Source organism: Sorex fumeus, unplaced genomic scaffold, assembly GCF_029834395.1.
Source record: "Sorex fumeus unplaced genomic scaffold, SorFum_2.1 ptg000019l, whole genome shotgun sequence".
NCBI classification, from domain to species: Eukaryota; Metazoa; Chordata; class Mammalia; order Eulipotyphla; family Soricidae; genus Sorex; species Sorex fumeus.
Window position 1 is genome coordinate 14,025 of NW_026606076.1, and position 27,201 is coordinate 41,225.

General features: G+C 60.9%; 1 protein-coding gene and 1 non-coding gene across 3 annotated transcripts; both read left to right on the plus strand.

Annotated features, from left to right (window-relative positions):
* Positions 1 to 27,125, plus strand: ADAMTS10 (ADAM metallopeptidase with thrombospondin type 1 motif 10). 2 transcript variants are annotated; one of them, XR_008792266.1, is made up of 24 exons: positions 1 to 214; positions 1,608 to 1,954; positions 3,722 to 3,878; positions 6,224 to 6,444; positions 8,541 to 8,624; positions 8,743 to 8,888; positions 9,314 to 9,357; positions 9,491 to 9,596; positions 10,279 to 10,425; positions 12,007 to 12,148; positions 14,769 to 14,876; positions 15,364 to 15,509; positions 15,594 to 15,657; positions 18,379 to 18,481; positions 19,337 to 19,470; positions 19,567 to 19,690; positions 22,463 to 22,543; positions 22,642 to 22,805; positions 22,955 to 23,081; positions 23,182 to 23,307; positions 25,427 to 25,631; positions 25,743 to 25,919; positions 26,012 to 26,174; positions 26,986 to 27,110. XR_008792266.1 is itself a non-coding variant. In XM_056112894.1 (24 exons), the coding sequence occupies exons 1-24, from the start codon at positions 127 to 129 to the stop codon at positions 27,093 to 27,095; spliced, it is 3,318 nt and encodes a 1,105-aa protein (XP_055968869.1). In that variant the 5' UTR covers positions 3 to 126; the 3' UTR covers positions 27,096 to 27,125. The 2 variants fall into 2 exon arrangements, 1 of the variants encoding a protein (XP_055968869.1); XM_056112894.1 differs by having other exon boundaries at positions 3 to 214; positions 23,178 to 23,307; positions 26,986 to 27,125.
* LOC130022552 (U6 spliceosomal RNA) lies at positions 2,417 to 2,523 on the plus strand. Its single transcript, XR_008792281.1, has one exon. It is a non-coding gene; the product is annotated as a U6 spliceosomal RNA (small nuclear RNA).
* Positions 27,126 to 27,201: the final 76 nt, after the last annotated feature.

Sequence of the window (27,201 nt, forward strand, 5' to 3'; positions counted from 1 at the left end):
CTTCTGACCCGGCTTCGCCTTCCCAGGAGCCCCGTGATGCTGCCCAGGCTGTGAACAGGGGAGGCGGCAACTGTGCGGGGCTGCTGGCAGCCGGGGCTGGGAGAGACATGTGGACACGTGACCTCTATGGCTCCCGCCTTCCAGATCCTCCGCTGGGCCCTCGCCCTGGGGCTGGGGCTCACTCTCAAGGTCACACAGGCCTTCAGGTCTCAAGGTAGCTCGGGACTGGGGCTGGGGGGGGCGGGGCTCAGTGCGCGGGGCGGGGCCCGGGAAGGGGCGGGGCCAGCGTCTCACCCCCTGGATTGGGGGCGGGGCCTGGGAAGGGGCGGGGCCAGCGTCTCACCCCCTAGGCTGGAGGCAGGGCCCAGTGCCTCTCACTCCAGGCTGGGGGCGGGGCCAGATTCTCACCCCCTAGATTGGGGGCGGGGCCTGAGAAGAGGCGGGGCCAGCACCTTAGACTCCAGGGTGGGGCGGGCCCTGGGAAGGGGCGGGGCAAGAGTCTCACCCCCTAGATTGGGGGCGGGGCCTGGGAAGGGGCGGGGCCAGCGTCTCACCCCCCCCCTAGGCTGGAGGCAGGGCCCAGTGCCTCAGACTCCGGGCTGGGGGCGGGGCCTGGGAAGGGGCGGGGCCAGAGTCTAACCCCCCCTGGATTAGGGGCGGGGCCAGCGTCTCACCCCCCCTAGGCTGGAGGCAGGGCCCAGTGCCTCAGACTACAGGCTGGGGGCGGGGCCTGGGAAGGGGCGGGGCCAGAGTCTCACCCCCTAGATTGGGGGCGGGGCCTGGGAAGGGGCGGGGCCAGCGTCTCACCCCCAGGCTGGAGGCAGGGCCCAGTGCCTCAGACTCCAGGCTGGGGGCCAGCATCTCACACCCTAGGCTGGGGGTGGGACCCAGCACCTCAGACTCCAGGCTAGGGGCGGGGCCCAGTGCCTCCAACTCCAGGATGGGGGCGGGGCCAGAGTCTCACCCCCTAGATTGGGGGCGGGGCCTGGGAAGGGGCGGGGCCAGCATCTCACCCCCTAGGCTGGGGGCGGGGCCTGAGAAGGGGCGGAGCGTAGTGCCCAAGGCTGGGGCCTGGGAAGGGGCGGGACCAGCGTCTCACCCCCTAAGCTGAAGGCAGGGCCCAGTGCCTCGGACTCTGGGCTGGGGGCGGGGCCAGAGTCTCACCCCCTAGACTGGGAAGGGGCGGGGCCAGCGTTTCACCCCTAGGCTGGAGGCAGGGCCCAGTGCCTCGGACTCCGGGCTGGGGGCGGGGCCTGGGAAGGGGCGGGGCCAGAGTCTCACCCCCTAGACTGGGGGCGGGGCCTGGGAAGGGGCGGGGCCAGAGTCTGACCCCCTAGACTGGGGGCGGGGCCAGAGTCTCACCCCTAGGCTGGAGGCAGGGCCCAGTGCCTCAGACTCCAGGCTGGGGGCCAGCATCTCACCCCCTAGGCTGGGGGCGGGGCCCAGCACCTCCGACTCCAGGCTGGGGGCGGGGCCCACAGCCAGGAGATGGAGCCTGGGGCTGGGCGTGGCCGGGCGTGGGGGTGGGACCCAGGGCCCGGGAGGCGGGGCCTGGGAGCAGGAGGCCACGCCCAGCAGCCGCCTTGCCGCCTGTTTCTTGCGCACAGATGAATTCCTGTCCAGCCTAGAGAGTTATGAGATCGCCTTCCCCACGCGAGTGGACCACAACGGGGCGCTGCTGGCCTTCTCACCCCCCGCTCCGCGGAGACAGCGGCGGGGCGCGGGGGCCTCCTCCGAGTCCCACCTCTTCTACAAGGTGGCAGCCCCCAGCACCCACTTCGTGCTGAACCTGACGCGCAGCCCCGGCCTGCTGGCCGGCCACATCTCCGTGGAGTACTGGACGCGCAAGGGCCTGGCCTGGCAGCGGGCCGCCACGCCCCACTGTCTGTACTCCGGCCACCTGCAGGGCCACGCGGGCAGCTCCCAGGTGGCCGTCAGCACCTGCGGGGGCCTGGTGAGCTGGGGGTGGGCCGGCCTGGGCAACAGGGTGGGGGTGGGAGAGCAGGTTGACCCCAGGTCTGGGGATAAGAAAAATATGTTTTGGGGCTGGAGAGATAGCACAGCGCGTAGGGCGTTTGCCTTGCATGCGGCCGACCTGAGTTCTATTTCCAGCATCCCATACGGTCCCCTGAGCACTGCGCCAGGAGTAACTCCTGAGTGCAGAGCCAGGAGGAACCCCTGAGCATCGCCGGGTGTGACCCAAAAAGAAAAAAAAGGAAAAATATGTCTTGCCAGGTTGGAGCAATAGTACAGTGGGGAGGGTTCTTGCCTTGAATGAGGCTAACCTGGGTTCAGACCCTGGTACCACATAGGATCCCCTGACCCCCTCCAGGAGTGATCCCTGAGCACAGAGCCAGAAGTAAGCCCAGAGCACTGCCAGGTGAGGCCCAGAAACAAAAACCAGAAGTGATGGAGAGTGCTCGCTTCGGCAGCACATATACTAAAATTGGAACGGTACAGAGAAGATTAGCGTGGCCCCTGCACAAGGATGACACGCAAATTCGGGAAGCGTTCCATATTTTTTAAAAAAAAAGTGATGGAGAGATACTACATGGGATCAGATGCTTGCTTTGCATGAATCCTCAACTCCCCAAAGGGCAGATGCTTTTGCCCTCCCCAAGGAAATCTGTAAAAGCACTTTGAGCTGATCAGGACGTGTTAGGATGCAGGCAAAGCAGGCACGAGAGGAAAATGTGTAGCCTTAGATCCAGCTGTAAAATAATGTGCATTGAGCATTTCAAGGAATTAGAAATTAGGAAGTGGAGAGCTAGTACAGTGGGGAGGGCACTTGCCTGAGGGTGACCAACCTGGGTTCAATCCCCAGCACCCCCAAGAGTCCCATGAACACTGCCGGGAGTGAGTCCTAAGTGCAGAACCAGGAGTAATCCCTGAGCATCGCTGGGTATGGCTCAAAACAAGAAGAAAGGAAAAGACTGGAGAGAGAGAGGGGGCTGGAGCGATAGCACAGCGGGGAGAGCATTTGCCTTGCACGCGGCCAACCCGGGTTTGATTCCCAGCATCCCATATGGTCCCCCGAGCACCGCCACGAGTAATTCCTGAGAGCCAGGAGTAACCCTTGTGCATCGCCAGGTGTGACCCAACAATTTAAAAAAAAATAGAGTGATAGCACAGCGGGTAGGGCATTTGCCTTGCACGCAGCCGACCCAGGTTCGAGTCCCAGCTTCCCATATGGTTCCCCGAGCACCGCAAGGAGAGATTCCTGAGTGCAGAGCCAGGAGGAACCCCTGTGCATTGCCGGGTGTGACCCAAAAAAGCAAAAAAAAAAAAAGAGTGGAGAGAGAGGGCAGGGGTAAAGGTGCCCAACTTTGCTTCAGTCCATGGCTTCTCATGTCCCTTGAGCACTGTCTGGAGTGATCCCCAGCACCACAACTTGTGATTCCCCCCCCCCAAATATCAGAAAAGAGGGCTGGAATGATAGTACAGGAAGTTGCTTTGCACGCAGGTGACCCAGGTTCAAACCCTAATACTGTGTAGGGTTTCCCCAACCCCTGCCAGAAGTGAACCCTGAGCACAGAGCCAGGAGTCAGCCAAGTGTGACCCAGAAGCCAAGTAAATGAATAAAGCCAAATAAATAAAGTAGCGTGACCTAACATCAGGAAGACAGAAGGAAGGAAGGAAATCATATAGCTGGAGGGGGGCGGGGGGGAACAGAGGTTCCTGGGAAAACCCCTAATCCAAGATTCGGTTCTGTCCCCCACAGCATGGCCTAATTGTGGCCGACCAGGAAGAATATTTGATCGAGCCCCTGCATGGGGAGGGCAAAGGGGTCCGTGGTCCAGAGGAGAGCGGCCCCCATGTGGTGTACAAGCGGTCCTCCCTACGGCACCCTCACCTGGACACAGCCTGTGGTGTCAGAGGTAGGTCTGGGGAGGGGGGAGGGAAGAGGGGAGTCATCTTGACTTTGGATTCTTTTTTTTTCTTTTTCCTTTTTTTTTGCTTTTTGGGTCACACCTGGTGATGCACAGGGGTTCCTCCTGGCTCTGCACTCAGGAATTACTCCTGGCGGTGCTCAGGGGACCCTATGGGATGCTGGGAATCGAACCCGGGTCGGCCGCGTGCAAGGCAAACGCCCTACCTGCTGTGCTGTCTCTCCAGCCCCAAGAATTTATTTATTTTATTTATTTATTTATTTTTGGCTTTTTGGGTCACACCTGGCGATGCACAGGGGTTCCTCCTGGCTCTGCACTCAGGAATTACTCCTGGCGGTGCTCAGGGGACCCTATGGGATGCTGGTAATCGAACCCAGGTCGGCCGCGTGCAAGGCAAATGCCCTACCCGCTGTGCTATCTCTCCAGCCCCGAGGCATCTTGACCTTGAAGTTGAGGTTTGCGGGTGTATTTCCCTGTCGAGGGCCGCCGCCACCTGCTGCAAGGGGGGGGGGGTGGGTGTGGGAACCATAATGAGACTACTGGGGGATACAGAAAAAGGAAGCAGCTCCCACCGCTGCCGGAGTCGATGGCTGCAACTCTCCAACCACACTGACTTTGGGGTAGTTTTTCTTTTTTCCTTTTTGGCTTCTTGGGTCACACCCGGCATGCTTAGGAGTTCCTCCTGGCTCTGCACTCAGGAATGATTCCTGGCGTTGCTGATTGGTCCCTATGGGATGCCGGGGATTGAGCCCGGCTTGTGAGCACGGCAAACACCCTAACTGCTGTACTATTGCTCTGGCCCCAACTTCAGGGGAGTTTGCCTAGAACATGGTCATCACGGACACTTGCCTGTGATCCTTGATGGACAGTGGAAGAGCCGCCCACCAACTGGAAGGTCGGATGATGGGGACGAAGCCATAGGACAGCAGGGAGGGCTTTTGCCTTGCATATGGCTGCCCAGGATTCGATCCCGGCATCCCATAGGGTCCCGAGAGCACAGCTAGGAGTGACCCCTGAGCTCTGCAGGTGTGGCCCCACACCAAAACAACAACAAAAACGCAACGTTGAATGAGCAGCCAGTCTGGCTGGAAAATGAGGTGCCAAAAGGTGGGCCAGGGGGCTGGAGTGATAGCACAGCGCGTAGGATGTTTGCCTTGCACGCAGCCGACCTGGGGTTCGATTCCCAGCATCCCATAGGGTCCCCTGAGCACCGCCAGGAGTAATTCCTGAGTGCATGAGCCAGGAATAACCCCTGTGCATCGCCGGGTGTGACCCAAAAAGAAAAAAAAAAAAGGTGGGCCAGGAAGTTAGAATTGTGGGGCTGGGACCAGAGCGATAGTACAGCGGGTAGAGCGTTTGCCTTGCACACCGCCAACTGGGTTTGATCCTCGGCATCCCCTAGGGTGCCCTGAGCACCACCAGGAGTGATTCCTGAGCCCAGAGCCAGGAGTAAGCCCTGAGCATGGCCAGGTGTGGCCCCCAAACAGAACAATCCGCTCCCCCCAGCCCCTGAAAAAAAAAAAAGGCGCTGGCATAGACAGTGGCCTGATCAGTCAATCAAGAAGCTTTTCGCTGTGGCCGCCGCCAGGGGGGCGCTGTGCACGCAGCCCGGGCACCCACCTCCTGCAGAGCTGCAGGCACCCACCTGCACGCAGCCCGGGCAGCCACCTCTCCAGAGCCCGGGCACCCATCTCTGCAGAGCCGCAGGCATCCACCTGCACGCAGCCCAGGCACCCACCTCTCCAGAGCCCGGGCACCCATCTCTGCAGAGCCGCATGCATCCACCTGCACGCAGCCCAGGCACCCACCTCTCCAGAGCCCGGGCACCCACTTCCTGCAGAGCCGCATGCATCCACCTGCACGCAGCCCAGGCACCCACCTCTCCAGAGCCCGGGCACCCACTTCCTGCAGAGCCGCAGGCATCCACCTGCACGCAGCCCAGGCACCCACCTCTCCAGAGCCCGGGCACCCATCTCTGCAGAGTCGCATGCATCCACCTGCACGCAGCCCAGGCACCCACCTCTCCAGAGCCCGGGCACCCACCTCCTGCAGAGCCGCAGGCATCCACCTGCACGCAGCCCAGGCACCCACCTCTCCAGAGCCGCAGGCATCCACCTGCACGCAGCCCAGGCACCCACCTCTCCAGAGCCCGGGCACCCACCTCCTGCAGAGCCGCAGGCACCCACCTGCACGCAGACCGGGCACCCACCTCTCCAAAGCCCTGGCACCCACCGCTGCAGAGACGCAGCGGTCCGTGGCTCCAGAAACCCGAACCGCCGGGCAGAGGGGTCAGGGCTGACGGTGAACGCTAACAGAGACACGCTCTGTTCTAGATGAGAAACCGTGGAAGGGGCGGCCGTGGTGGCTGCGCACCCTGAAGCCGCCGCCTGCCCGGCCCGCGGGTGGCAACGAGACGGAGCGGGGCCAGCCGGGTCTGAAACGCTCCGTCAACCGGGAGCGCTACGTGGAGACCTTGGTGGTGGCCGACAAGATGATGCTGGCTTACCACGGGCGCCGCGACGTGGAGCAGTACGTGCTGGCTATCATGAACATTGTAAGTGCTCCCCTCCTCCCCGGGCGTGGAACCCCGGGATCCTGGAGCCCAGCCTCCAGAGATCCCGACAAGGGGCGTCACCCCCACCTCACTCCTCTGCACCCCAACAATGAGAAGATGCAATTAGGCCACTGGCTGGAAGTGCTGGCTGGAACCCATGCCCAGATGGGTAGAAATCAGTGCCACGGTTTTTTTTTTTGTTTTTTTTTTCCCCTCCACTTAAGGGAGAGTTTTGGTGTCAGATGTTACGGTATTTTGGGGATAAACTTGGTCCTTCTGCCCGCGAAGCCTGTAGTCACTGTATTTTTTTTTCTTTTTGGGGTCAAACCTGTGGGTTACTCCTGGCTCTGCATTCAAGAGTTACTCCTGGCGGTGCTCAGGGGACCACATGGGATGCTGGGAATCGAACCCGGGTTGGCCGCGTGCAAGGCAAACGCCCTACCCGCTGTGCTATCACTTCAGCCCCTAAAATAAATATATTTTTTCTTTTTGGGTCACAGCCAGCGATGCACAGGGCTTACTCCTGGCTTTGCACTCAGGAGTTACTCCTGGCAGTGCTCAGGAGACCCTATGGTATGCTGGGAATCAAACCCGGGTTGGCCGCGTGCAAGGCAAACGCCCTACCCGCTGTGCTATCGCTCCAGCCCCAAGTCACTGTATTAAACTCGCTCTCTCTGGCTTCCCAAACCTCTGCCTCGTGGGTAGTAGCCTGCCTGGGAGCAAATGAATGCACGAGCTCTCTACCTCCGTTTACCCATCTGCAAAGCACTGTGATGTGTGGGTGGTGTAATGTCGTAGACCTGAAACCCGGTCCTTGAGCTGGAGAGACAGACCAGGGGTGCTTGCCTTGAGTGTGATCAATCGACACGGGTTCGATCCCTGGCACGGCATAAAGGTCCCCAAGCCCTGCCAGGAGTGATCCCCGAGCACTGAGTGTGACCCCCAAAACAAGCAAACAAAACGATTCTCTCTACCACTGCTTCCGTTCCTAGCCCTGCCTTATTCCACGTTCCCTAAAACTTACCCGGGTTTCGGGGTGCAGTGAGGCCTGGGGAAGGCGCCCCAGGCTCCGCGATCTCTGCAAGTGTTTCATTGGTAACTACTCACCCCTCCACCACATCCTCCTTTGTCACCTCTCTCCCAACTTCCTGTCCCTCCTGTGGTCCCACACATCTCAGTGATAATCACACGGGGACCATCAGGCAGCGGGCTGAGGCCAGATGTGCTCCTTCCCCTGGCTGGTCCCCTACCTCTAGACCCGCAGGGCAGCCAGAAGGTGAGAAAGGGGTGAGTGGTGCTCCCTGGCGAACAGACCCGCTGAGGTGCGTGAGGCCATGCAGAATAGAGTGGTCCCCCGCGGGGAGGGTCAGTGCCAGGCAGTTGGCAAGTAGGCTTACCTGGGGTTTGTGGGTTTTTTGGTTTGGTTTGGTTTGGTTTGGGGTCACACCCAGCAATGTTCAGGGCTTACTCCTGGCTCTGCACTCAGGAATTACTCCTGGCAGGGTTCAGGGAACCAAATAGGGTGCCAGGGATCAAACCCAGTTCGCCTGCATGCAAGGCATGGCACCCTACCAGCTGTACTATGTTTGTTTCTGGGGTGGGAGAGTGGAGTGCCCAGGGGCGCTTCCTGGCTCTGTGCTCAGCAGCGATCCCTGGTGGTACTCCGGGGACCCTTTCAGTGCCTGGGATAGAACCGGGATCCGCTGCATGCCAGGCACTCACCTTAAACCCTGTCCTATCTCTGGCCCCACACCACCAATCCTCACTGCCCTGTGCGTCAGGGGACCACGGTGGGCCAATGGAACCAGAGCACAGCGCTTCTCTCATGGTTCCTTGTGCTGCCATTGTGACAGGTTTTCCTGTTCTGCTCTGGGTACCTCTAGTTTCAGCTTTTGGGGTCACACCTGGTGATGCTCAGGGGTTCCTCCTGGCTCTGTAGCTTGGGAATTACTACTCCTGGTGGTGCTCAGGGGACCCTATGGGGTGCTAGAGATCGAACCCCCATGTGCAAGGCAAACGCCTTCCCCACTGTGCTGTCTCGGAGCAGGTCCTGGGCGCCTCTTAAGACTCGGTCTCTCTTGTTTCTTGGAGGTCAGGTTGCCAGACTGTTCCAGGACTCGAGTCTGGGAAACATCATCAATATCCAGGTGACGCGCCTCATCCTGCTGACCGAGGACCAGGTGCGAGGTCCCCACCCCCCTACCTGAGCGGGCTCCCCCTGCCGCCCTCCCCGGGATGGATGCCCCCCACCGGGCACCTGACTCTCTTCCGCCTCGCCACCCCTCGCTCCATCCTCAGCCCACCCTGGAGATCACCCACCATGCCGGAAAGTCCCTGGACAGTTTCTGTAAGTGGCAGAAATCCATCGTGAACCGCGGTGGCCACGGCAATGCCATCCCCGAGAACGGCGTAGCCAACCACGACACTGCGGTGCTCATCACGCGGTGAGGGGAACCCGCGGGGGTCATGGGGGGTGGGGTGGGGCACAGGGCTGAATGCTAGGATGGCGGGTAAAAGGCACTTGCATGGAGCTGACCCGGGTTCGATCCTCGACATCCAGAGTCCCCGGAGCACTGCCAAGAGTGATTGCCGAGTGCAGAGCCAGGAGTAAGCCCTGGGCATCGCCGGGTGCAGCCTGGCCCCCCAAAGCAGGGGTCACTTTTGCTGGGAGAGATAGAACGGCTGGGAAGGCAGGGGGTTACAGCTGCTGAGAATATGGGGGAGGGGCAGTGCTGGCGCCTTTAGGCGCAGAGACCCACAAGCATTCCTTGCATCGGTGGGTCATTCAGTCGGTCATCTGCAAGCCTGGCTGACAGCTTCCGGGGCGCAGCGGGCTGACCCCAGCCCCCTTACTGCCTTCTTCCTGCAGCTACGACATCTGCATCTACAAGAACAAACCCTGCGGCACCCTAGGTACTGATGCCCCTCACTGGGTGACCCCCGAGCTGTGGGACGGGGTGGGGAGAGGTGCGGGTGGCGGACGGGAGGAAAGAGAGCCCCCCCCAGCGCTTCACTGAGACCCCCACCTGGCACCCACATTTCCCAGGCCTGGCCCCCGTCGGGGGGATGTGTGAGCGAGAGAGAAGTTGCAGCATCAATGAGGACATAGGCCTGGCCACGGCCTTCACCATCGCGCACGAGATTGGCCACACGTGAGGCGGGGGCGGGGCCTGGAGGGGCGGGGCCTGAGGGGCGGGGCTTGATGGGGCGGGGCTTGATGGGGCGGGGCTAGCGGCGCTCGGGCCCAATAACGCGACTAAACCAAGGTTAACTTTGGGGTTTTTTTTGTTTTGGTTTTTTGCTTTTTGGGCCACACCCGGCGATGCACAGGGGTTCCTCCTGGCTCATGCACTCAGGAATCACTCCTGGCGATGCTCGGGGGACCATATGGGATGCTGGGAATCGAACCCGGGTCGGCCGCGTGCCAGGCAAACGCCCTCCCCGCTGTGCTATCGCTCCAGCCCCATGACTTCGGGCCTTCGAATCAAATCCCTGCCTCCCCTTCGGGTTCCCCTTTTTTTGTTTTGTTACTTTTGGTTTTGGGTCGCACCCAGCCGTGCTCGGGTATTATTCCTGGGGGCGGCGCTTTGGGACCAAACGCTGTGTCAGATCGATGGCGTGCAAGGCAAATGCCCCACCCACATTACTATCTCTCCAGCCTGCTCGCTCTCTCTTTGGTGCTGGGCAGCGGACTCCCAGGGGTGCTCAGAGCCACACCCTTCACACCGTGGGGGAGAAAAGGGACGTGTGGAGCCGGGATGGAAGTCAGGGCGGTGCATGGGTGGGACGAGACGCCCTCCCACTGAACCGCATTCCCCGGGCCGCTCTGCCCAGGTTTGGCATGAACCACGACGGTGTGGGCAACAGCTGTGGGGCCCGGGGACAGGACCCCGCGAAGCTCATGGCTGCCCACATCACCATGAAGACCAACCCCTTCGTGTGGTCCTCCTGCAGCCGAGACTATATCACCAGCTTCCTGGAGTGAGGATGGGGGGGCGGGGCATGCACGAGGGGGCGGGGTATGGGTGGTGGGCGGGGCTGGGAGTGGAGTGGGCGGTGCAGGGGTGGGGCTGAGGGGCGTGGCTTGATAGATGGGCGGAGCTGGGAGTGGAGTGGGTGGAGTAGGGGCGGGGTTAAGGGACAGAGGGGGCGTGGCATAATGGATAGGCGGGGCTGGGAGTGGAGTGGGTGGAGTAGGGGCGGGGCTGAGGGGCGTGGCTTGATGGATGGGCGGAGCTGGGAGTGGAGTGGGTGGAGTAGGGGCAGGGCTAAGGGGAAGAGAGGGGATGCCATAATGGATGGGCGGGGCTGGGAGTGGAGTGGGTGGAGTAGGGGCGGGGCTCAGGGGCATAGGGGTGTGGCATGATGGATGGGCGGGGCTGGAAGTGGGTGTGGTAGGGGCGGAACTAAGGGGCAGAGGAGGCGTGGCATAATGGATGGGCGGGGCTGGGAGTGGAGTGGGTGGTGTAGGGGCGGGGCTAAGGGGAAGAGGGGGCGTGGCATAATGGATAGGCGGAGCTGGGAGTGGACTGGGTGGTGTAGGGGCAGGGCTAAGGGGAAGAGAGGGGATGCCATAATGGATGGGCGGGGCTGGGAGTGGAGTGGGTGGAGTAGGGGCGGGGTTAAGGGGGCGTGGTATGATGGAGGGGCGGGGTATAGGATGATGGGTGGGGCGTGGAGTGGGTGGTGTAGGGCGGGACTAAGGGGCAGAGGGGGCGTGGCATAATGGATGGGCGGGACTAAGGGGCAGAGGGGGCGTGGTATGATGAAGGGGCGGGGTATAGGATGGCGGGTGGGCTGTGGAGTGGGTGGTGTAGGGGCGGGGCTGAGGGGGCGTGGCATGATGGATAAGCAGGGCTGAGAGTGGAGTGGTTGGTGTAGGGGCGGGACTAAGGGGCAGAGGGGGCGTGGCATAACGGATGGGCGGGGCTGGGAGTGGAGTGGGGTAGGGGCGGGGCTAAGGGGCAGAGGGGCGGGGCGTGACGGATGGGCGGGGCTGGGAGTGGAGTGGGGTAGGGGCTAAGGGGCAGAGGGGCGTGGCATGACGGATGGGCGGGGCTGGGAGTAGAGTGGGTGGAGTAGGGGCGGGGCTAAGGGGCAGAGGGGGTGTGGCATAACGGATGGGCGGGCTGGGAGTGGAGTGGGTGGGGTAGGGGCGGGGCTAAGGGGCAGAGGGGCGTGGCATGACGGATGGGCGGGGCTGGGAGTGGAGTGGGTGGGTAGGGGCGGGGCTAAGGGGCAGAGGGGGCGTGGCATGACGGATGGACGGGGCTGGGAGTGGAGTGGGTGGAGTGGGGGCGGGGCTAAGGGGGCGTGGTATAGTGGAAGGGCGGGGCCGGGAGTGGAGTGGGTGGAGTAGGAGCGGGGCTAAGGGGCAGAGGGGCGTGGCATGATGGATGGGCGGGGCTGGGAGTGGAGTGGGTGCATTAGGGGCGGGGCTGAGGGACAGAGGGGGCGGGGCATGATGGGAGGGCGTGGCGAACGGGGCGCTGTCACTCACCCATCCAGCAGCCCCAGAGCTTTCAGCCCCCTGGGCCTGACATCGGCGCCCTCTCCCTGCAGCTCGGGCCTGGGGCTCTGCCTCAACAACCGGCCCCCCAGGCAGGACTTCGTGTACCCGACGGTGGCGCCCGGCCAGGCCTACGACGCGGACGAGCAGTGCCGCTTCCAGCATGGCGTCAAATCGCGTCAGTGTAAATTCGGGGTAGAGAGAGCCTTCCTGCTTTCCTTCCTGGGAGGGGAGGGCCGAGACCCACCGCGGTGGGGCCGCAGCGGGGACGGGCGGGGCGGGGATGGGGAGAGCCAGGAAACGGGCTGAGCCGTCCCGGGGAGCTGGGACCAGGGTACGTGGGATGCAGAGATCCATCACGAGCAAGCAAGAAGGGGGCTCCAGGTTTTCCAGACCCTTGATGGGGGGGGGGCTCCTAGGGGCCATTCCTGATGATGCTCAAGCCCAGCGGTGGTGGGGACCCAGGACCACACCCGGAGGTGCTCAGGGACCTCTGGAGCTGGGAATCAAACTCAGGGCTCTGAGCTCCAGACTTGGAGGCTGGGCTGGAAGAGGACGCTGGCCTCAGGATCCCACAGCGGAAGCCAGATTTGGGAGAAGGGCTGTTTTTTCCTTTTTTTTTTTTTTTTGTTGGGGGCGGGGGGTCACAGCCAGCTTGCTAACTAGGAGTTCAAGAGTTACCACTGACGGTTTGGGGGACTTTGCTGTACCACAAGTGGAAGCTCAGTTCCTGCATGCAAAGCCTACTGGACTAACTTCCAGCCTCTATTTTATTGGGAGGGGAGGGCTATTTGTTGGTATTGGGGATCCATACCCAGAGAGCTGAGGGCAGTGGGGCGGGGGGGGGGGGGGTACATGCAATGCCTGGGATACAACCCAGAGTCTCATTCAGGCCAGACAGGGATGCCCGCCACCGCCTCCCCCCTCACCCCGTCTCACTCCCCCAGCTCACTCCTCCACCCTAGGCAGTTTTTTTTTCTTTTTGGGTCACACCTGGCGATGCACAGGGGTTACTCCTGAATCTGCACTCAGGAGTTACTCCTGGCGGTGCTCAGGGGACCCTATGGGATGCTGGGAATCGAACCCAGGTCGGCCGCGTGCAAGGCAAACGCCCTACCCGCTGTGCTATCTCTCCAGCCGCCCCTCCCCCCCAGGCAGTTTTTAACAAAACATCCAGATACTGCCACAAGCCACTTGCCTGGGATTGAACCATCTTCCCCACTTGGCCAGAAACTGGACAGAGGCTAGTCCCTGAGCCCCACAGGCCGGATCATGAGATTCTCAGCCCTCAGTCCTTGAGTGACCAAAGCTCTGAAGCTGACCTTGGCTTGAACCTCCATCCCCAGAGCCCCTAACGGAACAGGAAAAGCCTGGGACACCTAAAGAAGCAAATCCCAGGGACTGGAAGACTAGTACAGTGGGTAGGGCGTTTGCCTTGCACGCAGCCAACCCGGGTTCAATTCCCGAAACCCATATGGTCCCCTGAGCACTGCCAGGAGTAATTCCTGAGTGCAGAGCCAGGAGTAACCCTAACCCCTGTGCATTGCCAGGTGTGACCCAAAAAGAAAAAAAAAAGTAAATCTCTCACATTTGGGGGGGGGGGGGTTGGGGAATCCTGGCAGTGCTCCAGGGTCCCCAGTGTGGTGGTCCGGGATAGGCCACATACAAGGCCAGTGCCTTTAACCCTGTGCTACCTCAGAGGGAAGACACAAAGAAGATTGGGTGGGAAGGGGTGTCTGAGATGTTAGACCAGAAGCCGGTGACATTCACTCATCGGAACCCAAAGGAGCAGAGTGGCTGGTCCCCTGGGTGAAACCCAGTATCTGGCGGTACCTACACGCAGTGCCAGGGCGTGGGCTGGTCCAAGCGGGGTGCAGGTCGGGAGAGGGAGACTGGTTTTTCCTTGGGGCACGGAGAACCATCTCCCACACAAGCACACCGCAACTTTGTCCCTTCATAACCTTCCAGCAATGAAAGCTTTCTTTCTTTTTTTCCTTTTGGGTCACCCTCAGTCATGTTCGGGGTTACTCCTGGCTCTGCACTCAGGAATTACTCCTGGCAGTGCTCAGGGGACCATGTGGGATGTGGGAATCGAACCCGGGTTGGCTGCATGCAAGGCAAACGCCCGACCCACTGTACTATTGTTCCAGTCCCTGGGAATTATTTCTGGCAGTGCCAGGGGACCACATGGGATGCTGGGGATCGAACCCGGGTCGGCCACATGCAAGGCAAAAATGCCCTACCCGCTGTACTATCGCTCCAGCCCCTTTTTTGTTTTGGGTGACACCCAGTGGTGCTCCGGGTTTACTAAACTGGCTCTGCTCTCAGAGATCACTCCTGGCAGGCTTAGGGGGGGGCATATGCAGTGCCAGGGATTGAACCCTAGGTAAACTGCATGCAAGGCAGGCACCCTACCCACTTGGTCCCTGGGTTAGAATTCTCGTTCGTTTTTTTTTTTTGATTGAGTGACAGTGCTGGCAGGCTCTTCCTGGCTCTGGGAATTAAGGAGGTGCCCTCCAGCCCTCTGACCCCCTTGCCCGTCCTCCAGACGACCTTAAAACCCAGGCTGCCCGTCTGTGCCATCTCTACAAAGCCAGCTAAGGGTCTAGTCCCCCTCACACACAGTAAAATCAGGGGGGACGGGGTGGTTATGACGCGCCCGAGTGGAGATGATGCAACACGGGACAGACCACCGAGGGCGCCCCTGGCTGGCCTGCAGTGCGCAGTGGCCGGGGTCCTCGTGAGCTGGGCGGGCTGCCCAAGGGAGAAAGAAAAGGCGGGGGACGAGAGCCTGAGCAGGCACCTTGGCCCGCAGGAGGTTTGCAGCGAGCTGTGGTGTCTGAGCAAGAGCAACCGCTGCATCACCAACAGCATCCCGGCCGCGGAGGGCACCATCTGCCAGACCCGCACCATAGACAAGGGGGTGAGTGTGAACCCAAGGCGGGGCCCCGCCCACACCCCGTGGCCACGCCCCCAGCTCTCAGGCCACACCCCCAGTTGTCCCTGGCCACGCCCCAGCTCTCAGGCCACACCCCCAGTTGTCCCTGGCCACGCCCCCAGCTCTCAGGCCACACCCCCAGTTGTCCCTGGCCACGCCCCCAGCTCTCAGGCCACACCCCCAGTTGTCCCTGGCCACGCCCCCAGCTCTCAGGCCACACCCCCAGTTGTCCCTGGCCACGCCCCCAGCTCTCAGGCCACACCCCCAGTTGTCCCTGGCCACGCCCCCACGCTGATCAGTATCATTTCCATCATGCCAAGGGCTGCCCAGGGCCACGCCCCTTTCCTGATCAAAGGCATCCGCTGTATTTTACTGGGGGAGGGGGTTGAGTCCTGGGGGTCGGGTGGGTGGAGGGTACGAAGGGGCGTGCAGAGTCTGAAGATCCCCTTTCACCCCACCCCCCCACCCGCAGTGGTGCTACAAAAGGGTTTGTGTCCCCTTTGGGTCGCGGCCGGAGGGTGTGGATGGAGCCTGGGGTCCATGGTCCCCGTGGGGTGACTGTAGCCGGACGTGTGGCGGCGGAGTGTCCTCATCCAGCCGGCACTGCGACAGCCCCAGGTGGGCTCTGGGGACTTCCTGCAAGTAGGTGGGTGAGGGCCCCAGCCCCCTGCCATCTCTCAGGTCTCCCGTCCCCGTTTCCAGGCCAACCATCGGGGGCAGGTACTGTCTGGGTGAGAGGCGGAGACACCGTTCCTGTAACACTGACGTGAGTACCCCCGACCCCCAGGATCCGAGTGGGGGTTCCCCTAGACGCCCCCATATTTTGGGGGGGTCAGGTGATGGGGTCCCCTTTGCTACTCCCCAGAATCTGGTTCCTTCTGGTACTTTTTTTTTTGCTTTTTGGGTCACACCCAGCGATGCTCAGGGGTTACTCCTGGCTCTGCACTCAGGAGTTACTCCTGGCGGTGCTCAGGGGACCCTATGGGATGCTGGGAATCGAACCCGGGTCGGCCGCGTGCAAGGCAAACGCCCTACCCGCTGTGCTATCTCTCCAGCCCCTTCTTCTGGTACTTTTTTTTCTTCTTTTTGGGTCACACCCGGCGATGCTCAGGGGTTACTACTGGCTCTGCGCTCAGGAGTTACTCCTGACGGTGCTCAGGGGACCCTATGGGATGCTGGGAATCGAACCCGGGTTGGCTGCATGCAAGGCAAACGCCCTACCCGTTGTGCTATCACTCCAGCCCCACTTGTGGTGCTTTCGGCGAGACGAGGCTAACACCTTAAAGTCGCTGATCAATCCCAAGCACCCCTCCCCACCTACAGAGCCCCCCTCCATTTACAGCTTAGAGAACCCCCCGAATTTCTTTTCAACCCCCACGTGAAACTCGTGCCTCGCCCACACTCGCCCCAGTCTAGCCAGCTGCCTCTTCCATCTCCTCTGTCCACATATTTCTTATTTCGGGGGGGAGGCTCCAGCCAGAATTCTGCTCCATTTTTTTCTTTCAGCCACATCCCAGAGTCCACGTCCCTCCTTTAAAAAGAAAAAGATGGGAGCCACACCTGGCAGTGCTCGGAGCTAACTCCTGTTCAGGGATCACTCCTGCTGGGGCTCGGGGTCACCTTGGGGAGCCAGGGATCGAACCTCGGTTGGCCTTGAGCGCCCCAGGTGTCTGCTGTGCTCTCTCTATAGCCCTAAATTTGAGAAATTGAGAGAGAGAGAGAGAGAGAGAGAGAGAGAGAGAGAGAGAGAGAGAGGAAAAATAGAGACGGTGGGACAGGGTGGGTGGATGGGAGGGAAACTAGAAAACTGGGACCATTGTTGGGGGGACCATTGTTCAAGACCCTGACCCATCGGTTTGAGGCTCTTCATGTTCCTAGAATGAGCAGACACCATTGGGCTACACTAGCACGCGACAGGGACGAATGGAGACGTTACTGGCGCCTGCTTGAGCAAATTGATCAATAACGGGACGTCAAGTGATCAAGTGATTGTTGGGGGGAAAAGTACACTGATGAGTTCGATTCCCAGCATCCCATATAGGTCCCCTGAGCACTGCCAGGAGTAACTCCTGAGTGCAGAGCCAGGAATAACCCCTGTGCATCGCCAGGTGTGACCTAAAAAGCAAAAAAAAAAAAAAAAGTACACTGATGAAGTGACAAGTGTTGGAATATTATACGACTGAAATTCAATCATGAACAACTTTGTAACTGTGTATATCACTGTGATTCAATTAAAAGTAAATGTGGCAAAATATTAAAAATAAATAAAAGGGCCAGAGAGGGAGTACAGCAGGAAGGGCACCTGCCTTGCACTCGGCTGACTCGGTTTCAATCTCCAGAACTGCATATGACCCCTACCAGGAGTGATCCCAGAGTACAAGAGCCAGGAATCAGTACAAGAGCCCTGAGCAGCGCCAGATGTGACCCCCAAAACAAAACAAAAATAATTGATTTCATCAAGGCCCCCTGGTTTACAAAGTTATTTATAGTTGAGATTTTTTTTTTTTTTTTTGCTTTTTGGGTCACACCCGGCGATGCTCGGGGGTTACTCCTGGCTTTGCACTCAGGAATCACTCCTGGCGGTGCTCGGGGGACCATATGGGATGCTGGGAATTGAACCCGGGTCGGCCGCGTGCAAAGCAAACACCCTACCCACTGTGCTATTGCTCCAGCCCCTATAGCTGAGATTTTGTTGGTTTGGGGACCACACCCAGTGGTGGGTGCTGGGGGCTTACTTCAGGCAGAGATCACGTGACCATATGGGATGCTAGAACCCAAACCCGGGTCAGCCTTACCCTCTGTACTATGGTTCTGGCCCTAAGTTGAGGGGTCTTGGGGGGGGTATTTTTTCCCGTTTTGGTTTGCTGAAGAAAGTAGCATGTTCGCGATGAAGTGGAGGGAGTACTTTTTTTTTAATGTTCCCAGTATCCCTCCCACCCCCCAACCCCCCATCCCACCCCGCCTCTGTGGCAGGGCATTCCCTTTTGTTCTCTCTCTCCTTTTGGGTGCTGTGGTTTGTGGTTTGCAAAAGAGGCATTGAGTGGCAATCATGTTTGGTCTATTGTCTACTTTCTGCATGCATCTCCCATCCTGGGAGAATAGGGAGGACTTTTTTTTTCTTTTTTTGCTTTTTGGGTCACACCCGGCGATGCACAGGGGTTCCTCCTGGCTCATGCACTCAGGAGTTACTCCTGGCGGTGCTCAGGGGACCCTATAGGATGCTGGGAATCGAACCCGGGCCGGCCGTGTGCAAGGCAAATGCCCTCCCCGCTGTGCTGTCGCTCCAGCCCCGATAGGGAGGACTTTTTGAGCCAGAAATGGCTTGCCCAGTCTCCCTCCTGCCAGTGTGGGACCTTGGTCCTCTCTTAGGGAGCAGCTGGGGTGAGGCCAGACCACCGCCGCCCAGTCTTTCCTGGCCCTTCCCAGCTGCCTCCCACCCCCAGACCCCCAAATCCATCCTCCCTCATCTGGTCCCCTGCTCCCCCAGGACTGCCCCCCAGGCTCCCAGGACTTCCGGGAGATGCAGTGCTCGGAGTTTGACAGCATCCCCTTCCGGGGGAAATTCTACACGTGGAAGACCTACCGGGGAGGTGAGTGATGGGATGAGGGCAGGTGGCAGGTGAGTGATGGGATGAGGGCAGGTGGCAGGTGAGTGATGGGATGAGGGCAGGTGGCAGGTGAGTGATGGGAGGAGGGCAGGTGGCAGGTGAGTGATGGGAGGAGGGCAGGTGGCAGGTGAGTGATGGGAGGAGGGCAGGTGGCAGGTGAGTGATGGGAGGAGGGCAGGTGGCAGGTGAGTGATGGGAGGAGGGCAGGTGGCAGGTGAGTGATGGGAGGAGGGCAGGTGGCAGGTGAGTGATGGGAGGAGGGCAGGTGGCAGGTGAGTGATGGGAGGAGGGCAGGTGGCAGGTGAGTGATGGGAGGAGGGCAGGTGGCAGGTGAGTGATGGGAGGAGGGCAGGTGGCAGGTGAGTGATGGGAGGAGGGCAGGTGGCAGGTGAGTGATGGGAGGAGGGCAGGTGGCAGGTGAGTGATGGGAGGAGGGCAGGTGGCAGGTGAGTGATGGGAGGAGGGCAGGTGGCAGGTGAGTGATGGGAGGAGGGCAGGTGGCAGGTGAGTGATGGGAGGAGGGCAGGTGGCAGGTGAGTGATGGGAGGAGGGCAGGTGGCAGGTGAGTGATGGGATGAGGGCAGGTGGCAGGTGAGTGATGGGAGGAGGGCAGGTGGCAGGTGAGTGATGGGAGGAGGGCAGGTGGCAGGTGAGTGATGGGAGGAGGGCAGGTGGCAGGTGAGTGATGGGATGAGGGCAGGTGGCAGGTGAGTGATGGGAGGAGGGCAGGTGGCAGGTGAGTGATGGGATGAGGGCAGGTGGCAGGTGAGTGATGGGATGAGGGCAGGTGGCAGGTGAGTGATGGGATGACGATGCTGAGCGCAGCGCCCCCTGCAGGCGGCGTGAAGGCTTGCTCGCTCACCTGCCTGGCTGAAGGCTTCAACTTCTACACGGAGCGGGCAGCCGCCGTGGTGGACGGCACTGCCTGTCGCCCCGACACCGTGGACATTTGCGTCAACGGCGAGTGCAAGGTGGGCGGGCATCCTGGCGGTGGTGGCGGGGGGATGGGGGATGCCCGGGGCGGGAGGGGCAATGCCCTGACTCTCCCGCGCGACCCCCTCCCCCAGCACGTGGGCTGTGACCGAGTGCTCGGCTCCGACCTGCGGGAGGACCGGTGTCGGGTATGCGGGGGTGACGGCAGCGCTTGCGAGACCATCGAGGGGGTTTTCCACGCCGCCTTGCCCAGCAGCGGTGAGACACCCCCCCACCCACACACTCACACACCCCACTTTCCTCTCCCACCCCTCAGGAGCGCCAGGGAGCTGGGGACAGGGCCACCCCACGGCAGTGACCCAGATGACAGCTTCTCAGGCCCAGGGGCTTATCGGGAAGGGGTGCTCAGTGAACCCTCCAAAAATCCTGCAGGTCTCCCCTGGACCAGGGTCAGGAACTGCCTTGGGCTTTTTTTTTTCTGCTTTTTGGGTCACACCCAGCAATGCTCAGGGGTTCCTCCTGGCTCTGCACTCAGGAATTACTCCTGGCGGTGCTCAGGGGACCATGTGGGACGCCGGGGCTTGAACCTGGGTCGGCCGCGTGCAAGGCAAACGCCCTACCCGCTGTGCTATGGCTCTGACCCCACTGCCTTGGGCTTTGTGGACAATGAACAGGTCCAAGTGGTGGGTGCTGGAATCTCATCCATTCCAAGGGCCCTTTTTTGGGGGGGGCTCTCGGCTCACCAAGAAAAAGCTTATTGGGGGGTCAGGGAGCACATTCAGAAAGTGGGCTGAGGGCCGGAGAGATAGTACAGCAGTTAGGACACTTGCCTTGCACGCAGCTGACCCAGGCTCGATCCCTGGCTCCCACATATGTTCCTTCGTGCCTCACCAGGAGTGATCCCTGAGCACAGAGCCAGGAGTCAGCTCTGAGCACTGCCAGGTGTGGCCCAAACCTCCCACCCTCACTCAAGAAGGAAAGTGGGGTGAACATAGCCCCTGGAACCCAGTCTTTGTTCTGTTTTTTTTTTGCTTTTTTGGGTCACTCCCGGTGATGCTCAGAGCTTACTCCTGGCTCTGCACTCAGGAATTACTCCCGTTGGTGCTCGGGGGACCATATGGGATGCCGGGGATTGAACCTGGGTCGGCGACGTGCAAGGCAAACGCCCTACCCGCTGGGAACCCAGTCTTAAAATGAAGGAGAGAGACCCCCAGGTCTCTGGGGTGGGTGGGACATAGAAAATGTCATGAGAGTAGAAGCTGGAATTACTCCCAAGGGTGGTGGGAAAGGGTCCCCCGGATCCAGCTCCCAGCCACCTAGATGGGGTGTGACATGTGGTCCACTCCCTGAGCCCCGAGTCTGGAGGAGACAGTGAACAGGTAGTTGAGATGTGTTCCAAAGCGTTGGCAAGGGGATAATGGGTGTGAGGAGAGAGTGAGCGAGGAATTGGGGGAAGGTGCCTGGGGGGTGCTGAAGTACCATGGGGCTCCCGCACAAAATTAGGACTTGGGGGCTGGAGTGATAGCACAGCGGGTAGGGCGTTTCCCTTGCACGCGGCTGACCCGGGTTCGATTCCCAGCATCCCATATGGTCCCCCTGAGCACCGCCAGGAGTAATTCCTGAGTGCATGAGTCAGGAGTAACCCCTGAGCATCACTGGGTGTGACCCAAAAAGCAAAATAAATAAATAAATAAATAAATAAAATTAAAAATAAAATTAGAGGGGCTGGAGCGATAGCACAGCGGGTAGGGCGTTTGCCTTGCACGCGGTCGACCCGGGTTCGATTCCCAGCATCCCATATGGTCCCCTGAGCACCGCCAGGAGTGATTCTTGAGTGGAGAGCCAGGAGTAACCTCTGTGCATTGCCGGGTGTGACCCAAAAACCAAAAGAAAAAAAAAAGAGGACTTGGCGGGGAATGCAGGAAAGATACTGCTTTGGGGGCCGGAGAGATAGTACAGCAGTGGGGCTCTGGCCTTGCACACCGCTGACCCTTATGCAGCCCCCAGCATCCCAAAGGGTCCCCAGAGCACCGTCACGAGTGACCTGAGTATAGAGCCATGAGTTGGCCCTGAGCATCGCCAGGTGTGGCCCAAAAAACAAATTAAAAAAAAAAATTGCTGGTTTGGTTGCTGGAGGGATGGGAATATGATATTAGGACGTTTCTGAGGTGAGCAGAAAGAAGACAGAGATTGGGGGTCTTCAGGCCTGATCCCCACCCCTGAGGGGTTCCCCTCCTCTGGATGTGGGAATGGGGATGGGTGTGTTAGGCGAGAAAGTGGAGGAAAGGCTGATGCCACAGTCCAGCAGGGAGGGCCTTGCCTTGTGCACTGCAGACCCCAGCTCAATCTCCAGCATCCCACAGGGTCCCCGAGGCGGCCAGGAGTGATCCCGGAGTGCAGTCAGGAGTCAGCCCTGAGCACCACCGGGCATGACCCAAAAACAAACTAATCAAAAGGAGTAGAGGCAACTTGACCAGGGGCAACTAAATTAGGCAAGGGGCAGGGGGAAATCGCCCAAGACGGAGGGAGCAGCCACCGTGTGCCCCCTTCTCTCTGGGCGCAGGGAAGAAGGTCACTTTGGGGTAAGAGTCAGGGGACTTGGGGGCTGGAGCAATAGCACAGCGGAGAGAGAGTGCTTTTGCCTTGCACGCAGCCGACCCGGGTTCAATTCCCAGCATCCCATATGGTCCCCTGAGCACCGCCAGGAGTAATTCCTGAGTGTATGAGCCAGGAATAACCCCTGTACATTGCAAGGTGTGACCCAAAAAAGCAAAACAAAAAAAAAAGAGTTAGGGGACTTGAGCCCGTCCTTGCTGGCCAAAGCAGATGCATGCATTCTGTCATCTGTAAAAGGAAGATGATGCTTTGCAGGGCTGGAGCTAGGGGTGCAGTGTGCGCGTGTGGGTGTGTTTTGGGGGGGGGTGTTTCCTGTAGGGGCTCAGTAGAATCAGAGTCAGCTAAAACCCAGGGTGCATGGTGGCCAGGTGGGTGGATGGGCCGGATGGGGACCCCCTGAGCTCCTCTCTGCAGGCTACGAGGAGGTCGTGTGGATCCCCAAAGGCTCCGTGCACATCTTCATCCAGGACCTGAATCTCTCCGTCAGCCACCTGGGTGAGTGGGGAGTTGGGGGGCGAGGTAGGAGGGCAGACCGCCCCCACCCCCGGGGCTGGCCTTCAACCCCTGTACCCCAACCTCATGCTGCCCTCCAGCCCTGAAGGGAGACCAGGAATCCCTGCTGCTCGAGGGGCTGCCGGGGACCCCCCAACCCCACCGCCTGCCCCTGGCCGGGACCACCTTCCAACTGAGACAGGGACCAGATCAGGCGCAGAATCTGGAAGCTCTGGGACCCATTAACGCTTCTCTGATCGTCATGGTAACAAGGGGGCAAGGCCAGCATCCTCCCAGGGCGTTGTGGGGGGGGGGGGGGCTGGAAATCCACCTAGATGCGCCCCCTGACCCTGACCACACACACACACACACACACACACACACACACACACACACACACACACCCCTGTCCAGGTGCTGGCCCAGACCGAGCTTCCTCCGCTGCGCTACCGTTTCAACGCCCCCGTCTCCCGCGACTCGCTGCCCCCCTACTCCTGGCACTACGCGCCCTGGACCAAGTGCTCGGCCCAGTGTGCGGGCGGTGAGTCTGCGCGTGGGGGGGGGGTCCCCGGGGAGGGGAGAGGGCGGGTTTGACGGGTGGGGAGGGGGACTGAGCGGGGCCCCTCGCCGCCCCCAGGCAGCCAGGTGCAGGCGGTGGAGTGTCGCAACCAGCTGGACAGGTCGGCGGTGGCCCCCCACCACTGCAGCGGGCACAGCAAGTTGCCCAAGAGGGAGCGCGCCTGCAACACGGAGCCCTGCCCGCCCGAGTGAGTGACAGCAGGGCGTGGGCGGGATAAGCTGGGGGGGCGGGACAACTGCGGGGACGTGGCCAATCAAGGGGGCGGGACAACTGCAGGGGCGTGGCCAATCAAGGGGGCGGGACAGCTGCAGGGGCATGGCCAATCAAGGGGCGGGACAACTGCTGGGGCGTGGCCAATCAAGGGGGCGGGACAACTGCAGGGGCGTGGCCAATCAAGGGGGCGGGACAACTGCAGGGGCGTGGCCAATCAAGGGACGGGACAACTACTGGGGCGTGGCCAATCAAGGGGGCGGGACAACTGCAGGGGCGTGGCCAATCAAGGGGCGGGACAACTGCAGGGGCGTGGCCAATCAAGGGGGCGGGACAACTGCAGGGGCGTGGCCAATCAAGAGGCGGGACAACTGCTGGGGCGTGGCCAATCAAGGGGGCGGGACAACTGCGGGGACGTGGCCAATCAAGGGGGCGGGACAACTGCAGGGGCGTGGCCAATCAAGGGGGCAGGACAACTGCAGGGGCGTGGCCAATCAAGGGGGCGGGACAACTGCAGGGGCGTGGCCAATCAAGGGGGCGGGACAACTGCAGGGGCGTGGCCAATCAAGGGGCGGGGCTTTGCCGTGGGTGTGGGCGGGGCCAACAGGGCTCACAGCAGCGCTGGGGCTCTGAGTGGAATCTGGGTTTGCCTCAGGCTCCCCTCTGCAGGAACAGGAATGTGGGGTTCCAGCTCGAGCTGTAGAGTGCTTGACCTTAAAGATGTGAGCCAAGGGGGCTGGAGCAATAGCGCAGCGGGGTGGGCATTTGCCTTGCACGCGGCCAACCCGGGTTCGATTCCCAGCATCCCATAGGGTCCCCTGAGCACCACCAGGAGTGATTCCTAAGTGCATGAGCCAGGAGGAACCCCTGTGCATCGCCAGGTGTGACCCAAAATGCCAAAAAACAAAAAACAAAACGATGTGAGCCAGGGGTCTGGAGCAATAGCGCAGCGGGGAGGGCGTTTGCCTTGCACACGGCCAACCCGGGTTCGATTCCCGGCATCCTGTAGGGTCCCCTGAGCACCGCCAGGAGTAACTCCTGAGTGCAGAGCCAGGAGGAACCCCAGTGCATTGCCGGGTGTGACCCAAAAAAGCAAAAAAAAAATGTGAGCCAGGGGTCTGGAGCGATAGCGCAGTGGGGAGGGCGTTTGCCTTGCACGCGGCCGACCCGGGTTTGATCCCCAGCATCCCATATAGTTCCCTGAGCACCACCAGGAGTGATTCCCGAGTGCAGAGCCAGGAATAACCCCAGAGCATCGCTGTGTGTGACTCAAAACGTGAAAAAAAAATCGTAGGACACCATCTCCATCTCCATCTCCAGCCCCCAGACACAACCAACCTCAGCGTTCCAGAAACTTTCCACCTTCTCCCTGCTCCAGCTGTTTGCTACCGCTGGGTCAGCTCTCCACTGCCACTAGACGGCACCCCCATTCATTCCATCCCTAACACCAGACGAGGGGCTGGAGCAATAGCACAGCGGGGAGGGCGTTTTTGCCTTGCACACGGCCGCCGACCAGGGTTCATGTCCCAGCATCCCATAGGGTCCCCCCGAGCACCGCCAGGAGTAATTCCTGAGTGCAGACCCCAGGAATAACCCCCGAGCATCGCTGGGTGTGACCCAGAATGGGAGCCCTGCCGATGTCTCATTTTCAGCCTCTCCAAAAATAGTGACAATAACAAAATCAGGGGTTGGAATGATAGCACAGCAGGCAAGGCAGCTTGCCTTGCAAGTGGCCAGCCCGGCCTCGAACCCTGGCACCACATCCTGGTGCTCTGAGTCCGCCGGGTGTGCTCCCTGAACACAGCTGAGCTGGGTGTGGCCCCCCAAACAAATAATGACCTTGGATAACGCTGCCCATCAGTTGAAGGGGCAGCGGGTAGGGCGCTTGACTCCCACGTGGCCGACCCGGGCTTCAGGGTCGTCCTGCAGAGGGTCCCCCCAAAGCAAAGCAATCGATCGGAGGGTGGGGGCAGCCCCTGCACCCCCAAGTCCATTTGCAAGAGCAACTATCCCTCCCGAGCTGGCTTTTCCCTGGAGGCGGGCATGCCAGTGCCCCCGAGACCCTCTCAGCCACCCTCACCCCCTTCCTCCCCCAGGTGGGTCGTGGGAAACTGGTCCCGCTGCAGCCGCAGCTGTGATGCGGGCGTGCGCAGCCGCTCCGTCGTGTGCCAACGCCGTGTGTCCGCCTCGGAGGAGAAGACGCTGGACGACAGCGCCTGCCCGCAGCCTCGCCCCCCGGTGCTGGAGGCCTGTCAGGGTCCTGTGTGCCCCCCGGAGTGGGCCGCCCTGGAGTGGTCGGAGGTCAGCCGCCCCCTGCCCGGCCCCTGCCTTGCAGACCACCCTCCTGCCTCCGTTTCCCGCCCCTGTGTGCTCTTCCAGGCTGGACCCTGAAACGCCTCTCTCCAAATGCAGTGCACCCCCAGCTGCGGGCCGGGTCTGCGCCACCGTGTCGTTCTGTGCAAGAGCGCCGACCACCTTGCCACCCTCCCCCCAGCACACTGTCCACCCGCGGCCAAGCCCCCCACCACGCTGCGCTGCAACTTACGCCGCTGTCCCCCCGCCAAATGGGTGGCAAGTGAGTGGAGCGAGGTAGGCAGGCGATGCCCGGGAGAATGCAGGTGCTGGTGGGGGTGGGTGGGGCCGGAATCAGCAGCGGCTCCCTCCCCCCCCCCCATGCGCAGTGCTCTGGACCATGCGGCCTGGGGCAGCAGCAACGCACCGTGACCTGCACCAGCCACACGGGCCAGCCCTCGAATGAGTGCCCCGAGGCCCTGCGGCCACCGGCCACGCAGCAGTGCGAGGCCAAGTGTGACAGCAGCGTGCCCCCTGGTGACAGCCCCGAAGGTAGGCGTGGTGGGTCGTCCCGTGGGCTCGGATGCTTCTCCCATGGCAGGAATGTGTTTTAGGGTGCAGAGGGGAGGGTGCTTGCCTTGCAGGAGACCCACCTGGGTTCAAGCCCTGGTATCCCTTTGGGGTCCCCGGAGCCCCCTGCCAGGAGTACAGAGTCCTGAGCCAGGACTCAGCCCTGAGTACTGCAAGGGTGTGGCCCCCCAAACAAAATATAAATCAGCAAAAAAGAAAGAAAACGCCGGGGGCTGGAACCATAGCACAGCGGGCAGGGCGTTTGCCTTACACGCGGCCAACCCGGGTTCGATTCCCAGCATCCCATATGGTCCCTTGAGCACTGCCAGGGGTGATTCCTGAGTGCATGAGCCAGGAGTAACCCCCGCCCTGTGCATTGCCGGGTGTGACCCAAAAAAGCAAAAAACAAAAAAAATAAAAGGAAGAAAGAAAACGCTGTGGGGGCTGGAGTGATAGCACAGCGGGTAGGGCGTTTGCCTTGCACTCGGCCGACCCGGGTTCGATTCCCAGCATCCCATAGGGTCCCCTGAGCACCGCCAGGAGTGATTCCTGAGTGCAGAGCCAGGAGGAACCCTCACTGTGCATTGCCAGGTGTGACCCAAAAAGCAAAAAAAAAAAAAAAAAAGACCCCCAGGACCTCAGACTTGCGAGGCACGTCACGTGTGTGCCCCCTTGGAAGGGGGCAGAAACAGAACTCAGCCCAGGGAGGACTACGGGGGAGGGGAGGCACTGCTCCTACCTAACCCGCTAATCCCGCCCCTCCCTCCTCCCCATCCCTCCTCCCCGCTTGCAGAATGCAAGGATGTGAACAAGGTCGCCTACTGCCCCCTGGTGCTCAAATTCCAGTTCTGCAGCCGAGCCTACTTCCGCCAGATGTGCTGCAAGACCTGCCAGGGCCGCTAGGGGGAGCGCCCGGGGCTGGGGACGGGGTGGGGTGGGGTGGGGGGGCGAGGGCCACGGGCACCCTTGGAGGAGCCAGGGTGGGGAGCACGGATTGAAAGGTGGGAGA

Excerpts from the sequence above, each read along its gene's own strand:
- ADAMTS10 (XM_056112894.1), top strand. The coding sequence starts at position 127 with ATGGCTCCCGCCTTCCAGATCCTCCGCTGGGCCCTCGCCCTGGGGCTG. Across the intron at positions 6,445-8,540 it reads TGCTGGCTATCATGAACATT|GTTGCCAGACTGTTCCAGGA; the intron begins GTAAGTGCTCCC and ends CTTGGAGGTCAG. Across the intron at positions 14,877-15,363 it reads CCCGCACCATAGACAAGGGG|TGGTGCTACAAAAGGGTTTG; the intron begins GTGAGTGTGAAC and ends CCCCACCCGCAG.